The 18,504-nt window shown below is 35.7% G+C and overlaps 1 protein-coding gene across 2 annotated transcripts in view; it reads right to left on the bottom strand.

Annotated features, from left to right (window-relative positions):
• The window catches only part of ATP10B_1 (putative phospholipid-transporting ATPase VB), a 113,264-nt gene that overhangs the window by 7,619 nt on the left and 87,141 nt on the right, over positions 1 to 18,504 (bottom strand). The window contains exons 20-23 of one of the 2 annotated variants that reach the window (XM_051212802.1): positions 16,941 to 17,141; positions 11,579 to 11,764; positions 9,179 to 9,385; positions 6,368 to 6,558 (exon numbers count right to left, since the gene is read on the bottom strand). In XM_051212802.1, the coding sequence (XP_051068721.1) occupies positions 9,365 to 9,385; positions 11,579 to 11,764; positions 16,941 to 17,141 (408 nt within the window). In that variant the 3' untranslated portion in view covers positions 6,368 to 6,558; positions 9,179 to 9,364. Of the gene's footprint in view, positions 1 to 6,367; positions 6,559 to 9,178; positions 9,386 to 9,654; positions 11,765 to 16,940; positions 17,142 to 18,504 lie in introns of those variants that run through there. The other variant, XM_012938915.2, reaches the window with a different exon arrangement.

Genomic DNA, 18,504 nt, shown 5'->3' with positions numbered 1-18,504 from the left:
GTGTTATGACCTTGAAGTTGAGGGTTCAAAACTTTTCTCCACCCCGTCGCCAATTGTTATGACCTTGGATGTCTGGTTTTTCTATCGCACGATCTATCTACCAATCCGAATACGACTTATACGAATCTTCACACTAGGCCAACCAATGACGTTCAACCGGTGTGGGCAGTTTAGCGTCCTTATTGGTCCTATGTCCTACGAGCCCTTCCACTTGAGTCCAGAACAAGATACCAGCTTCCGAATCAGAGCAGATCGTTTATTTCAGGCATACTTGGTTTATATATCAATCACACAGACCGCAACGTACCATAAAATAGGAAATAATATTTGTACACAAATAAGCCAAAAAGTGGCTGTGAATGTGGGAGGCATTAGTTAATAAACTGAACATAACTTAAGAAGCGTAAATCGTACAATAATAAATTATAGGTCAAAATAAAGCTTATCATAAAAGGAATATAAATATACATAGTGTAATTGTTGAGTAGTTATACAATAAGAATGTTTATAGAATATTAGTCCATGAATAGTCCTCGGAAGTTACCTGTTATTTAATCTTCACCGGATATAACACCTCCCTTTTTTTTTGAAGCATTAGAGATAATAATGATCCTTAGGATTTATTTTTATTCGATTGGGCTTTCGTCTGATGCGCTGCGACCTCCTCGGGAGTGTTTCACACATCTTGTTATTATTCGGATCATTTTTAATTTCATTATTCGACTCAGTTAATATATTTATTGGTATCTTCGACTTTGTAGCATTTTCTGTCTCTCTTTCTTGTCTGGTTGGCTGTATCTGGTTTGCATGTCTCACCCATATCTTTTGTCCAACTTCTACTTCGTAGATAACTTTCCCTTTTTTTCGTATTATTATGCCAAACTTCCAAGTTGGCTTTACTCCCGTGAAATCTCTTGTTATTACCGCTTGTCCCACCTTAAACCTTCTGGGCAATGCACCGTGCCGCTTGTTGAATTGCTGTTCCATTCGTTTGTTCTTTCGGAGGTTGGCTCTAAGCTTTGGTTTCATTTGCTCCATAGGTATTCTAATCTTTCTCCCAAAAATTGCTTCTGCCGGGCTTTCTTGATTATTTGTTGTTGGGTTTGGTGTTGCTCGGTATGTTTGTAGAAATCTTTGAATCATCTCGTCTATTTCACCTTCTCCCTCGGCTTTAAGTAGCGCTCTTTTAAATGTATCTACGAACCTCTCGACTAGACCGTTTGACTGTGGATGATATGGGGGTGTCTTTATATGCCTAACAGCGTTGGCGGCGCAGAACTTCGAGAATTCAGCGGAGGTGAACTGTGGTCCATTATCGGATACTAATACATCTGGACACCTAAAATAGCTAAATACTTGTCTCAGTTTTTCAATAGTAGCTTTTGTAGAAAGAGACTTAACGTAGTGGATTTCCGGCCATTTTGAGAAAGCATCAACCATCACTAAGTACTGTTTTCCGTTTATGGGACCGGCGAAATCTACGTGTACTCTTGACCATGGATTTGTTGGTGTCCCCCAACTCTGCATTTCGGTCTTGCGAGGGGCTTTGATAGCTTTTGCACACGCGGAACATCTCTCAACATATTCTTTGATCTGAGCGTCAATATTCGGCCAATATACGTATCCACGTGCAAGTGCCTTCATCCTTGCTACCCCTGGGTGTGCGGCATGCAGTTGTGACATCACCTTACAGCGTAAATTTATGGGTACGATTACTCGATTCCCAAACATCAAGCATCCATCCACAAGTGATAGGGAATTCCGACGGTGGGAATACTGTTCAATATTTTTGTCGTCTATATGGGCAGGCCAACCATGTTCGAGGTAACTAATAATCTGCTTCAATTCATCATCTTCTTGAGTATAGCGTCTAATATCTTCAGAGGATAATGGTGTTGCTTTTATGGCAACTTGCAGTATATGGTGAATATCATCTTCCAACGATATCGTTGCGATAATAGAATCTTCACGTTCCTGCTTCTGATTCGCAATTAATCGAGATAAGGCATCAGCTTGTCCAAACTTTTCAGTTGATTTATATAGGATTTGGAAATCATAAGCAAGCAACGTAATAGCCCAGCGTTGTAACCGATTCGCTGTATAAGCAGGAATACCTGACTTTGATCCAAATATAGATATAAGCGGCTTGTGGTCTGTTAAAAGCGTAAATCGACGACCATAAATCATTTTATGAAATTTCTTTACTGCAAAAACTAAAGCTAATCCTTCCTTCTCAATCTGACTATATTTTCGCTCGGCTGAGTTAAGAGTTCGGGATGCATGGGCAATTGGCTTTTCTTTACCATCAGGAAAACGATGACTGATAACGGCTCCAATTCCATAGTTTGAAGCATCGGCGGCTACAATTATTTCAAGCTTTGGATTATAATGAGTCAGCAACAGTTTAGAAGATAAAATCCTTTTTATTTCATCGAAAGAATCTTGGCATTCTTTTGTCCAGTGCCATGTTGTATTAGCCATCAAAAGTTGATTTAATGGTTGTCGCAATTTATACATCTGGGGTACGAACATACTATAATAACCAATCATCCCCAAGAATGAACGAAGGGTTGTAACCTCAGTCGGTCTGGGTATATTTTTGATAGCATTTATATTGTCTGGATCCGGTCGACGACCATCTTTATCAAATATATATCCCAGGTATTTAACAGACTCGAGCAGAAATTCACACTTTTCTTTTTGTAACTGAAACCCAGCTTGTGATATTTTAGTGAGCACCACATCTAACCGACGCATTAATTCCTGCGTGGAAGAGCCAACAACTATAATATCATCCAAATAAACTGCTACACCTTCGATGTTAGACACCATAGTATTCATTATCTGCTGGAAAATTGCTGGAGCTGGCTTAACACCAAACGGTAATCGGTTAAATCGATAAAGCCCACGGTGGGTATTAATGGTTAATAACTCCTTTGAATCTTCGTCAACTTCCACCTGTAAGTAAGCTTCAGACAAATCAAGTTTAGAAAAATAACGTCCACCGTTCAGTTTAATAAATAAATCCTCTGGTAAAGGTAATGGATATGAATGATTTTGTAAAACGTCATTTAATCCTGTTGAAAAATCTGCACAAAGGCGAATAGCTCCGCTCGCTTTCTGAACTACTACAATTGGTGCTGCCCATGCCGAATAATTAACAGGTTGTATAACACCGAGTTTCTCTAGTCGGTCTAATTCTTTGTCGACTTTGTCAATAGCTGCATATGGAACTTGACGCTTTGGACGGAAAACAGGTTTTACATCCTGTCGTAGGTATAATTTTGCCTTCTCAATTGTGCAGCATCCCAATTTATTCTGGAACAAGTTTTTATGTTTCTGCAAAAGATCTTCTATAGTTACGACTTTCTTAGTTACATGAACTGTGGGTGGATCTCTAGGATTACTTGCGCTTTTCATTGTGCATATTTCATTTAATGGTACATCCCATAAATTTAGTTTATCTATCCAGTCTATACCAATAAGGTCTAACTCATGTCTGTTCGTTAAGTAACAATTTCCTGTAAAGTAATTACCTCGGAATTTAACAGAGCATTTTATCATTCCCACAAGTTTCAATATATCTCCGGACGCATTCCGTGCAGTGTGCTCTGTTGGTAATACTTTCGGACACCCAATTAAATACCACGTTCGTTTCGAGATTAGTGTGATATCTGACGCCGTGTCCAGTTGCAATCGAATATGAACACCATTAACAATTAATTCCACATATCTTCTTTTATCCGCTACGCTTAGAGCCAGTGTAGAATATACGCTGTTTATATACTTATTTTCGTACTGGTGCGGACGTCTGGTTCGTTTTGATCTTAAACTTTCTCTAGTTCGGCAGACTAATTCTTTGTGGCCAACTTTATTGCATATAGTGCATCTATGATTTCTAAACCGGCAAAATCTTGAGAAATGCCACGCACCACAATACCAACATTTAGTTGCAGGTTTAGGGCTTTTCGAGTGATATTTATGACTTTTGGTACTATTTCGTCTTTGACCTGTCTTAACAGCATGAACAGAATTCGATGGAGCAGCACTTTTGGTTTCCAGCATAGCTGTATCTTGTTTTAAATTTATTAATCGTTGACATTCAGTGGTGATAGTTTGTAACGTCATTTCATCATCATGTTCCATACGGGATAACAACTTCATGCGAAAGTCAGCATCAACAGGAGAGTTCAGACCAGAAATAAATAATAAGCATTTAAATTGATCACTGGTTAATACATTTAATTTAAATCGTTCTGCTTGTAAATTTACTCTTCCGGCGTACGTAGTATAATCTTCATCAGCCTCTTTAGTCAGCTGTAGACAGTTATACCGGATACGGAATAAAGACGACTGTTCACAAAACATTTTATTTAGGATGTTAACAGTTTCATCGAAACTAACTTCTCGCGGATGTTTAGGCAGAATATGGTTTTTATACTTTTGATGCTCATTAGGACCAAGTTTTTGTAATAGCAGCCGAACTTTCTTTGCGTCATCTATAGCAGCAAATTCAACTCGGAAAATATCTTCAATTCTGCCAAATCATGCTTCAAAAGTGTGACCGTTGTCTGCATCAAATATAAATTCTGAAACTGGATTAAGGTATGACTCAATACTTTTATGTTCTGGAATCTCTTGTTGGATAGATAGTTTCCCCAAAAGTGTTTCCAAGAGTTTCTGTTGAGAAGCTAACATCTGCTGCTGCTGTTGTTGTAATAATAACTGCAACTGTTCTAAGGAAATCGACATTTTTTTATTTTGCCAATAATATTAGCTCCAAAAATCACCGGCAATTATAACAGCTAATTTATTTCCAAAATCTGAGTCAGCACTTGTTGTATTATTATTATTATTATTTTATTGCCAAAATCCCCGTCGCCAATTGTTATGACCTTGAAGTTGAGGGTTCAAAACTTTTCTCCACCCCGTCGCCAATTGTTATGACCTTGGATGTCTGGTTTTTCTATCGCACGATCTATCTACCAATCCGAATACGACTTATACGAATCTTCACACTAGGCCAACCAATGACGTTCAACCGGTGTGGGCAGTTTAGCGTCCTTATTGGTCCTATGTCCTACGAGCCCTTCCACTTGAGTCCAGAACAAGATACCAGCTTCCGAATCAGAGCAGATCGTTTATTTCAGGCATACTTGGTTTATATATCAATCACACAGACCGCAACGTACCATAAAATAGGAAATAATATTTGTACACAAATAAGCCAAAAAGTGGCTGTGAATGTGGGAGGCATTAGTTAATAAACTGAACATAACTTAAGAAGCGTAAATCGTACAATAATAAATTATAGGTCAAAATAAAGCTTATCATAAAAGGAATATAAATATACATAGTGTAATTGTTGAGTAGTTATACAATAAGAATGTTTATAGAATATTAGTCCATGAATAGTCCTCGGAAGTTACCTGTTATTTAATCTTCACCGGATATAACACTAAGACCTTTGGTCTCACTCGCGAATGCCGAACCTTTAGACTATTGAATTGGCATTCAAAGGTATTAATGTCTAACTTCAACCAATCCGTAATATTTCGCAACCCTTATCCATTACCTATGGTGGATAACTGTCTCCTTGAATCCTCTATACTAACGATAAATATATTAAAGGAAAGCCTGATGAGAATTTAATTGAAAACAGTATTGTTCACTTATATATGTTGTCCTATTTTACTGTATGAAAATCAAATATATATATATATATATATATATATATATCTTTATCAAAAGATAGAACAAATGTGAGTATTTTAATGATTATACTGCACTATTAGGAATATTTTTCAAAATTATCTACAAGGTCAAGTAATTAGACTTGAAAAAAGTATAAACTAACAACTTGTACAACACATAGGCGTTAACAAATCAATAGTTCATACTTGACCTCAATGTCCAATAACCATACACACACACACACACACAAGGTTTCCATACTCAATAAACTAAACAATAATACTTCTAATATTTTTAATTATTTTATAGTCGGATTCATGAGTCAATTAAAGCTAGATCACCATGGAAAACCCGGATGCACTGGACGGCCGTTTCGTCTTAGTATGAGACTCCTCAGCAGTGATCATCCATGATTCCGCCCCAAATGGGACTCAAACTCAGAACCTATCGGTCTCGCGCGCGAATGCTTAACCTCTAGACCACTAAGCCGGTATCCAAAGATGTTAATGTCTAACTTCAACCAACTAAAGAGTCCTACACTAGAATGCAATGGCTATCCAGTGTTTCCACGTTTTCCATGGTATTCTAGCTTCAAGTGATTCATGAATTCAACTATTCAATTTAAAAAATATATCTATTTTCAATATATATTTAACAATATTATTTACTTCACCTGGGTAGTAATGCCAAAATAATAGTAACCAATGTTAATAACCAAAACTTGATATCATTCATTACTCGGAAAATAATTCGATAAGGACATTCAGGTGGAACAACAGTAACAGCAAATGTATGATAGATCATTGTAAATATTAAATATGATAGAATATAACTAACAAAAAAGCTAACTGCATGTAATATAACCTAATAACAAAGAGAAAAAAAGAAAGGAAGAAAGGCTGTTAGATTCAAGTGTATACAACCGTCTTTATATTCTTTTAATAATAAAACACTCCATACGGAATAGTACTTTGTACATTAATAGAAGTAGTGGCGTAGTGAACTGGAACACGGGCGAAGACAACCGAATGCATTTAGCATCAAGTTACAGAGTTACTCGGTAAAATAGAAAAACCATATAGTAAATCGTTAATTTGCAAAATATCAATCCATCATATCAACCTGGACCGTTCCTGTTGTAAACATCAGTCCATTGTCTCACATTTCATTGTTCATGCGTTTCCTTACAAATTGCATTGTGTTCCAGCTCTTTCTTTCCTGATCTTCCTCCATCTTCTGCTGCCAGACATTACGTTTTTAACTCGCGTCATATACTACTTATATCAATATAAGTAGCACACCACACAGTAGTACAGCTTATAATTAGTTCTTTCATGAAAACACATATTACTTGGTAAAATAATGAAGTGACTAAATAACCAAAAATAAAGTTGATCTTCAAATCTTGACCCATTAATTAATATGTGATTTACTATTCTTAATCTGTTGCCAGTTTATCATTATACAGTCTGTTCTATTCATAGACACTTTTTGATTTGATCATGTTGTATAATTGTTATGATATGGTCTGATATGTCTGTAAATAAACTATATCTGCTTGAAATATAATATAGTAGAGGTTAGTTACTAATTTTTGGATTAAAGAGTAAGATAGAGGAAAGATATAGAATTGTGGGCTAATAAGAACTTAGCAATTAACTCAAGGTCACTGATGCGGATTAGACACCAAGTCATAGAAATCAGGATTCTGATTAGTTGCTTAGCTAGAGACTGATAAACCATAACAATATAAAATTTAAAAAGTCACCTCATTATAAATGAAGATAAAAGTTATTAAACAATTGATGATCATTCAATTTTATTTGTTATATCCAACCGTGGTGTGTGTTTACTGATGTCGACAGATATAAATAGTATTTATCATCAATCGAAAGTGAAATTTCTGGCGGCAGAAGTTTAAGGAAGATCAAATAAAAAAGAACAAGAACAGAGAATGATTGGTATGGAAATGCAGGAACAATGAAGTTTGAGACGATTGATTGATATTTTGCAAATGAAGAATTAACTGTTTGATTCTTAAATTTTACTAAGATGTTCTATAAACTTGTGTTCAAATACATATAGTTATCCCCGCTTGTGTTTTCGTTCGACATACAATCACTTAATAAGCATCTACAGAAAGTATAACAGAATTTTCAAATGTTATTTTGGTCAGGAATTCTACAAACAATATATATATACAGTATATCCTGGAGTTCTAGTGAGTAGTGATCAGTGGACTTCAACCAGGTCTGTTGTGAGATAGTATTTCACTGAAAACAATGGTGGATATGTCACTCAATTTCGTGGATTAGTTGAAGTTAGACATTAACACCGTTGGATGCCGGCTCAGTGGTCTAGTGGTTAGGTGCTCGCGCGCGAAACCAGTAAGTCCTGGGTTCGAATCTCGCAGGGGGCGAGGTCGTGGATGCGCACTGCTGAGGAGTCCCACAATAGGACGAAACGACCGTCCAGTGCTTCCAGGTTTTCCATGGTGATCTAGCTTCAATTGACTTGTGATCTTAACCATTGAAATTATTATAATATTGCACAAAACCCATCTGATATTAATTCATTCACAATATTAATTTGTTTTTGTTGCTGTAATTGTAAACTTTTTCTATTTCATTCCTTTAACGTTGATATATTTTTGAATGTTTATAAATATCAGTAAACCGTATTCTGATTGGAAGATTAAGAATAAATGGTTTTGTATAGCTTCCTACTCGTTTAGTATATTCAGTAACTGAGTAAATCAACTCATTGTTAATGAGCATAAGCGAAAAAAAAAGTCATTACAACGACGTTACTAATTCATAGTAAAGTTAATGTAACTGTTGGGGTGATTCGGCAAATTTCTCGCATAAGACAAGCAAGGATTAGGAAACACCGAGAAGCGTTTCCATCAATCAGAGTTCATTTGAAGTTTTAACCAAAAATATCAAGGAAGTGAAGCGTCACATGCAGAGGTTCTGATTGGCTGATTGCTACACTGCTATGTTTAGTAGCATTCCAGAATCGTCGAGCAACCCAAGGATACCTAAAAATATTATAGAAACCCTATATTTTCTGTGTTAAAATGAACCTTGGAGTAAACTACTTCTCTCATACTTTGAGTCTTTTCTCTCGTGTTCAGGTTGCTGTATAGTTCTAACTTGGGCTTTACAGAATAGCTTGGGAAACGAATATAGCGTTCAATCCGCAAGACTTATCAGTAACTACAGTTCAAACAAAGTCAAAATGAAGAAAATGACTTCTGTTCTTTTTGCGAAAAACCATTATCTTATATCAAATGAAAAGCTTGTAGAAATACATTTATATTATGCTCAAGATGTGTATAATGAATAGGAAGAATCAAATTTTGTCATCATAATGGAAATAACTGTGAAACGTATCAAACTCCATTTGATTTGTAGATTGTAAATAATAATAACATAAATCGATTTTTAATTCATTGTCACTAGTAAAACACCAAACAAATTACTTTGTTAATGATTCAGTGAATAATGAACTAGCCAGAAGCGTAGGAATGCTGAAAAAGATCAGGATTCTTACAAAGGACAGTACGCTCAACAATTACGTGATATTACGTCAGCATAGTGTAATTCGTTCAATATCAGATTGCCAATATCAGTTAATATGCAACCGTGGGTGAAAGTTTCATGCAAGTTTACATAGCCACAGGACATACCTACAACGTTATTGAAAAGTTTATTGTCTTTAAATAGCAATTCAATACTTTATATCTAGCTTATTCAACTCAGGATTGAACTATTCTAACACTAATTCACGTGGTATTGTTTTACTTGAATCTTCCCATTGATGTTTTTAGGACTGAAATTGATCAGTCTCTTATTGGCATATGTGCATACTGTGCGTATGCCTCGATCCACTATCCATCTTTGCTTATAATGCTTGTAAATTAAAGCAATATCGAGGCATACGCACAGTATGCACATATGCCAATAAGAGACTGATCAATTTCAGTCCTAAAAACATCAATGGGAAGATTCAAGTAAAACAATACCAAGTGAATTAAACTTCACCCCATTGCACAAGCAAATGGCTATCAGGACTCAGTAGCTAAGTGGATAACGCGATGGCATTTGAAGCTAACGGTACTGAGGTCGAGTCCCAGGGTGAACATCAACTCTGAGATGCAGGTACGTCCAGCTGACGAGTCCCAAACGGGACGAAACACGGGTCAAGATGGATTCCACCACTAGCCACTATCCATCTTTGCTTATATTTTAACACTAGTTTATTTGACGAATTGTTCACCTGATGGCTTACAAGTACCAAATCTTAATCAACTCTGAAGCGGATATAAGGACTTATGATATGTTTCAATCTGTATAGAAGTAGTGGTTTATACTTCTTGCATCTGAATTGAATTAAAGTAAAGCGTGACTTGAAAATGGTGTTCAATGTCTGAATTTAAACTAAACTTATTTGAACAATATCTTAGAGAATCGATATTGTTTCACAGATTTTATTTCGCTAATAGGGTAGCGTATCTAAAGCGACTTATATAGTACAATATTACAAGGGAGTACCTAGCTAGGTTCAAGTCGTATTTTGTTTTTGTTTGTTTTTTTTTAGACCAAAGAAAGAGGTTGATAAAACTTTATACACATTGTAACGAAAATGATCGACTGAACGCGTCCCTGATACATTTAATTAGATGATCATATACATCGTTTGAGAATGGTTTTAACGAACTAACACCTGCTGGAGACTTTATAAATTCCTATAACGGCTAGATAGACATTTCGTCCTAGTTTAGATACTAGAATAGTTCACACTAAGCCCCCCCCCACAACACAAAATCTAGCCGAAGACCTGAGGATTTTATTGACTACTTTGTAATCTTCATATTTATTTTTGATTAACTGCTCATTATGTGACAAGTTATGTTGTCCGGATATTTTGTATATTAATACCATTTTGAATTTCTTGAAATATGTATATGATAGGTTGATTAGTAGTTGTGACTCCTGTATAGTTTCCATATCGAATTCATGGATAGATAATCAGTTGGGTGACATGTAAAAACTTCAAGTTGTATCATTATTCCATGCTGAAGTTGGAAACAAGTAATCACATAAAATTCATGTATTTTACATAGAATACTGTGTAAACGGATAGATTCATTTCAGCGATATAAAACTTAAGACGGTTAATTACCTTTTAAGGACATAGTCTATCAGTAAAATGTAGGTTAAAAAAAATTCAGATTATGCAGTTGAATTATCTCAAATAATTTATTTCTTATCAATGTTTAATAAGTAGATAGCTAGATGTGCCTGCATCTCAAAATTGATGTGCTCACTCTGGGACTCGAGTTCAAATCCAACGAAGTGTCGCGCATCAAACTGGATTCCACTGCTAGCCACTGACCTATCTTTGCTTATAACACTTGTGAATTAAGACAATATCGAGATAATCCGCACTGGATGCACATATGATAACAAGAGTCTGATCAAATACAATCTTAATCATCAATGGGAAGATTCAAGTAAAAACAACATCAACTGAACTGGTATGTTAACTTTAGGCGATTCTAACAAATCTAAACAAAATACAAAAATTGTCCCAGAGTGAAGATCAACTCTGATATGCAAGTATATCCAGCTGAAGAGTCTCAAATAGGACGAAACGCGTTAAACCAGATTCCACTGCTAGCCACTGATCTATCTTTGCTTATAATACTTGTGAATTAAGACAATATCGAGACAATCCACACTGGATGCATATATGCTAACAAGAGTCTCATCAATTACAGTCTTAATCATCAATGGAAAGATTCAAGTTAAAACAATACCAAGTGAATCTGTTATAATAGTTATTTAAAAAACAAAAAAACAATCAATCAATCAATTACCAATGTCCTAGTGATTATTAATGAATGAAATAATGTACATAGAATTGTTGCATTTGTTTGAAATAATCCAAATTCCCATAAACCAATATTATCGTCCGAATAAGTAAAATATGATAGAAAAAATATAATTAAACTTTGCCATAATGCATCGAAAATATTCATCCAAAATAACCATGGACGATAGGCCTAATAAAAAAATAAAATTAATATTACAAAAAAGAATATAAATAAAACAAGAAAATTTAAGCTTTTTGTTTTATTTGGCATAAGTGTTCCTAACTTGCTTATTTCTGTTACCTTTCGTGGAGGAGCATAGGTTGCCGACCACATCTTTCTAATCTAATGGAGCTAATCCATGTCCGGTAGAGACAGGTATCTACCTCAGTACAGTGGAAGATGGTCACGCAATGTCGTAGATTGATTGAGGTTAGACATTAACACCTCTGGATGCTGACTCAGTGGTCTAGAGTTTAAGCGTTCGCGTGCGAGATTGATAGGTTCTGGGATCGTGGATGAGCACTGATGAGGAGTCCCATACTAGGACGAAACGGCCGTCCAATGCTTCCAGGTTTTCAATGGTGATCTAACATCAATCAGTTCATGATCTCAATCAAAAACTTAATAATCTCCACAAATCCTATACTGATAACTCTTCAATCTACTTTGTCTTGGGTTCTTATTTTCAGTTGTTTCTAAGACCTATTCATTCTTTTGATTTCTTCCTTCCATTCCTGTCTCAGTATTTGTTGAGGTTTGCCTCCTTTCCTTTCGCCTCAGGGATTTTACGTTAGGGCCTAATATTTGATGGAGTTTGATAATTTCGGCAAAGTATATCTTATCCACCTTTAGCATCTTTTCTTAATTTCCCATACAGCTGAAAGTTGGTTTATTCTCTTTCACAGTAAGTTGTTGCTGATTATATCCAGCCAACGCATAAAGAGAATTTTGATGGTTGAATTCATAAGTCAATTGAAGCTAGAACACCATGGAAAACCTGAGAGCACTGGATGGCCATTTCGTCCTAGTGTGTGACTCCGTCCAGTGCTTTCAGGTTTTCCGGGATGGTCTAGCTTCAATTGACTCATGAATTCAACTATTAAATTACTATAATATCCACAAAACCCTCTCTCTGATCATATATAAAGTATCTTGCGTAGACAACTGTATATAAATATCTGTAATTTCTTAATGATAGTTATAGTAGTAGACTTAGCTTACAACGAAGACTTAATTTTCATTGTAATACAGTTTTCAGCCGCTGACTAGCTCTATACAGCACTACCTATCTAATAGGAAAAGTGATTAGTTCTGTGTTAGATTACTATGAAGCAATAATAATTTGAATAAAGCCAAAACAACAATTGAGTGTTGGTTCAAATTTATAAAGACAAACAGTTGCATGAAATCTTCGAATAATGATGATTAATTATTCACCTGACCATTGCTGCTACCTTGACGCGGTGGTCGGGCTTGCCTATCATCATGAACCAATCAAGCTATACTGGCTGCAACAACCGTTCCTCAAGGTCCTGCCATACCAGACGAGTCGGTTGAAGAGCAGTAAGACTAAAAGCAGCAAACCAAAAGTCTGAAGGAGAAGTCGTACTGCTCACTGTATAGAGGTGTGACAGCAGTAAGGTATTTCTTTCAGATAATTAGCATGGCAGCGATGCTGCCTTCCCACAAGGAGCGGTGGGTTTAGAAAAGGTCGTCCCTAAAAATGCACACTTCGCCTTATCCCACAGATATCTGTCTCCGGCGGTGAGGTCTCAACAAGTACGGAGATAACACGAGAATCACTCACAAAAAGGTCGTGCGTGACCGACCTCAAGCAGTTGTCCCTTGTGCATTGCAGTCACGCTCTTAGGTCACTAAGACCACCTCTAATCCAATTCCCGTTTCAGGTACCTCTATAAGAAACCTTCCACGGTGTGGGCAATCGGAAAGTGATAACCGCCCTTATACCTCTAACAGCAATCAAGACTGACTGACTGATTACTTATTCAAGATCTTAAGTTATTGGAACAATTATGAAAGTGTAATATATTCTGTTATTTCAAAAATATACTTCCCAATATTGATGTAAGTTGAAAAAATTCCTAACAAAGGTTTCAGGCTTATTGTTATTAGCTATTAATGAAGAATTCTTTGAAAACTTATGCTAACATTTTAACAGGATAATGATCATGAATGTCAGTGAAAAAAAGAATAAAGTTTTGAAATATTTTGGTAACAGTATTCAAATGTTTAACATTGAGTTCCTAACATTACCCATCAAACTGAAGAAATCAATCAACAAAGTGGTATTAATCCTAAGTAATAGAGCTAGGATGTGTAAATAAATGTATAATAATCTCGAATTTAAGTTTAATTCACTTGATATTGCTTTACTTGAATCTTCCCATTGATGTTTTTAGGACTGAAATTGATCAGTCTCTTATTGGCATATGTGCATACTGTGCGTATGCCTCGATATTGCCTTAATTTACAAGCATTATAAGCAAAGATGGATAGTGGCTAGCAGTTGAATCCAGGACGCGCGTTTCGTCCTATTTGGGACTCGTCAGGTGGATGTACCTGCATCTCAGAGTTGATGTTCAATATAAAGTGAATTAAATTTCAACTCATTGCACAAGCAAGTGGCTATCAGGACTCAGTAGCTAAGTGAATAACGCGATGGCGTTTGAAGCGAACGGTACTAAGTTCGAGTCCCAGAGTGAACATCAACTCTGAGATGCAGGCACATCCAGCTGACGAGTCCTAAACAGGACGAAACGCGCGTCCTGGATTCCACTGCTAGCCACTATCCATCTTTGCTTACAATCTCTAATTTATTTCTTAAAATTTGAAACAACCAATGATTTATCATCGGTTATCTTCGGCAGAGCAGAATTGTAGGATAGTTGCAATTCTGTCAACTTAATTAAGGGACAACTAGTTTGTAACTTAGTCTTGCTGGCTCAATAATCTAAAGGTTAAGCGTTAGCTCGTGAGGTAGAAGATTCGATTCTCGAGTACAGGATCGTGGATGTAAGCTGCAGAAGTCTTATACTAGGATGAAACGGCCATTCAATGCTTCAAGGTTTTTAATGGCGATATAAGTTAGATCGGTTCATGATCTCAATGAAATTCAACAATCTATATATCTGCATACTGAAAACTTAAAAAAGATTTTCCTGAATATTTTTTCACCGAATTACTGAATTATTTGAAAATGGACGAATAAAATTCATACATTAATCGTATTTAAAAAAACGACTAAATCTGGCATGTGTAGGAGCTGGTACTATGTCAAGCCTACATAGGTTATTCTAGCCTCTGGACAGATCAATCTATTCGTTTTTCTCAAGGTACATTTTTACCACATCACTTATTTGGTTGTTAATCCTGATTATTTTTTTATGATCGTACGTGTATTAATTACTCACCGGCTTCCATGGGACTGCATCTCCTGACGATGCTCCACTGCCTTGTGGATCAGACCCTCAGGTTGAAGGCTTGGGGAGTGGCCCCTAAGGAAACCACCTGCTTCAGTTTGGGCACTCGGGCAGTATCACAGTCTAAACTGAAATCAAGTGTCTTGTGTGGTACATATCTATCTGGTGTTTCCTTGTACCAACATTTATGTGTTTGAATAAATAAATAAACAAAATTCTTTGATCGTCTGTCTGGATCAACGATTGTATGAAATATACATATCCAAATCCATCCTCTTATTTGATTTATTTAATTTCGTTATTCGCTAACGTGATTTAAGTCGATGATTATATACGAGAGTAGCCAGGATGTATATTTCGATGGTAATCATAATACGATTGAACTAGAGTCAGATATCGGGCCGTATTAAAGGTTTTCTTTTTTTTATTAATATATGACATCTAGTTACACTTCAGTGGAAGTAAAGACTTCACTCGTTGCAATCACTGGCTTTATGCTATTACACCTTCCTAATTCTTTTGCCTTTTATTGAATAGTTTGAAGAACCTATCTTTTTTGTTAACAAGCAGATATATTAAAAATAAGGTCTAAAATTTGTGTATACTAATTTCATCATTATGCAATTTTCACCGAATGTCCTATGGAAGAAAACTTATGTCTTTGTGAATTGTACTACTGATATTAGGAACTTTTATAGTACCTACTTCAAGGTTCCATTATTTGTTTGCAGAAATAAAACTCAACAGGCGCATAAACTAGTATACACTTATGTTTAATGGGGCCAACGAAACGACATGATAATTTCATAAATTTTCGGAATCCTTATTTGTGAATACATTGTGAAACATTCAACTTACCAATTTAAATACCATATTAAAGTTTGTAAATATACTACAATTAAGAAACTGTAAAGGTTCAACATATTTTGCTAAATTTCGACAAGTACTTTGAACTTCTGGGAGCATTAAAGTTAGCGAATACAAAATCACTTAAGTTAAGGTAAGCCAATTGATTAGAATGAAATGTGGCGAGACTATAATTTATAGACGGGCCAATCAGAAGCGCCTCAGGGATTTCAAGGTTACGGCATCAATCTCAGTACCTGATGCTTACGTACGATTTGTTCAGAGCGAATTTGAGAGAAACCATGATAATTGAGCGACTACAATATATGGTACTACTATAAAAGTTCCTTTATTTGTGATTGTCGTGATCAAATGACTTGTGGACCTTGTACAGACTATCGTGATGATGTCTCTCGATGTAATACGTGTTGGAGGAAGAAGTCTGATAGAATAGAATTTTCTTCTCCCGACCCATATTGGAACTAAGGGAAATTATGACAGTTGTTGCGAACTGGATAATAAAAGCACCAGTAACACTGGCTGCTACCAGGTACTACAATATATACGGATGTTTGGAGAGCGTACAGAATTGTACATAGGCTTGGTTATGTGCATCGTGTCGTTATCCATAAGTGACATTTTGTGAACCGAACTACTGGAATGCACACAAAAAATACTTAAACTATATGGTCGAAGCTGTAAGAGTTTTTGAAACTTTATCATGGCTCCAGAGGCAGACTTTACTGTAGCCATATGAATGATTTCCTCTACTATACTCATTACGATTTTAGAACCTCTAAACCTCTTTCTAACCTTGACAAGTTTTTGAACCACGTCTAAGAAGTGTATCCACTTTATTTCTTCGGTTTTGTATAATATATTTTTACTCTATACTGACTGTTTGCTGATTGACTGATATTTCTCAAGGTCGCGTAGGATTCCTTCAAAGATCATCCATAGATTATAGTCTTGCCAAATCCAAATAATAATAATAATAATAATAATAATAATAATAATAATAGTAATAATAATACTAATAATAAATACATGATAACAATTAAGACACTATTTATACTTACATTACCATTTATTCCAGATCTATATAATATAGGATTAGCTAATAAAGTTTTATCATCTAATGGATTATCCCAAATACCCATAATAAATGGTGGTAAACTAGTCATTGTAACACTAAATAATATTTGTGATAATTGATCAATTGCATTACTACCGGAAAAACCATTGAACATTTGAAACCAGAATAATAGAAATATATAAATCTATAAAATAATAAAGAATTTATGTATTTTGTACAAGACTTCTATATGTCAGTATATAAATACAAATTCACTTCAAACTTACCTAAACCTGAATAAAAATACATATATATTTCATAAAAGAAGGGGTTTTGTGGATATTATAGTAATTTCAATGGTTGAGATCATGAGTCAATTGAAGCTAGATCACTATAGAAAACCTGGAAGCACTGGACGGCCGTTTCATTCTATTGTGAGACTTCTCACCACTGAGCATCCACGATCCCACATCGCGGAATTCGAATCCAGGATATATCAGTTTCGTGCGCGAGAGCTTAACATCTAAATCACTGGGCCGGCATCTAACGTTGTTAATGTCTAACTTCAAATAATCTGCGAAATTTGGCGACACATTCATCATTGTCATCAGTGGGTTACTATCTCACAACAGACCTAGTTGAGCTCCACTGATCACTGCTTCTCACTAGAACTCCTCTTGAAGCCGCCAGTCACTAGTGAGCATATGTTCATTAATATCAGAAGGGGTTTTTGTGGATATTATAGTAATTTCAATTGTTGAGATCATGAGTTAATTGAAGCTAGGCCACCATATATATTTTCCATTGATCTCATGAACCGATCAATGTCAGACCACCATTGAAAACGCGGAAGCACTAGACGGCGTTTCGTCCTACTGTGGAACTCCTCAGCAGTTCATTCAAAATATAAATTTCTTCATTATACTCTCACTTCCTGTTTTGTTTGAAGAGATTACGAGAATATCTAAGCCGGCAAACTGAATGAAAGGTCAGCGACAAAACACGCTAAACTATTCCGATGAGTCCTAGTTTCATTAACTAGAGGGAGAATAGACTGTAAGGTATATTCCAAGAACAGATAGAAAGCACGAACGACGAGCATACAACTAAAGAGTATATATACAATATAAAAGGGTCCTTGGGAAACGCCACAAAATAACGTATTGAAAAAGGTAACGAACCAATGACACTTAAGGTCCTTCCAAGTGGAAAATATAATCTGATCGGTAAAAATGGACGCTTTTAGCACAAAAATGAGAAATTCACATTTCCAAGATAAAATTACAAAAATCAGACATTTACCAAATGATTTCTAGGGATATAGTATCCTCAACACTTTTCAAGATAGACGGTAGGTAGAGCAAAAGGAAATTACAAGATTTAAACAACTTTATTTATGAAAATCTCTTCTGATATTAATCAACATATGCTCATTAGTGACTGGCTACAAGAGGTATATCCTGGAGTTCTAGTGAGAAGTAGTGATCAGTGGAGTTCAACCAGGTCTGTTGTGAGATAGTAACTCACTGATGACAATGATCGATGTGTCACCAAATTTCGTGGATTAG

The sequence above is a fragment of the Schistosoma haematobium genome, chromosome 3 (genome assembly GCF_000699445.3).
Source record: "Schistosoma haematobium chromosome 3, whole genome shotgun sequence".
NCBI lineage: Eukaryota > Metazoa > Platyhelminthes > Trematoda > Strigeidida > Schistosomatidae > Schistosoma > Schistosoma haematobium.
The sequence above is the reverse complement of the archived record's forward strand: the minus strand, read 5'-3'. Positions and strand labels throughout refer to the sequence as shown.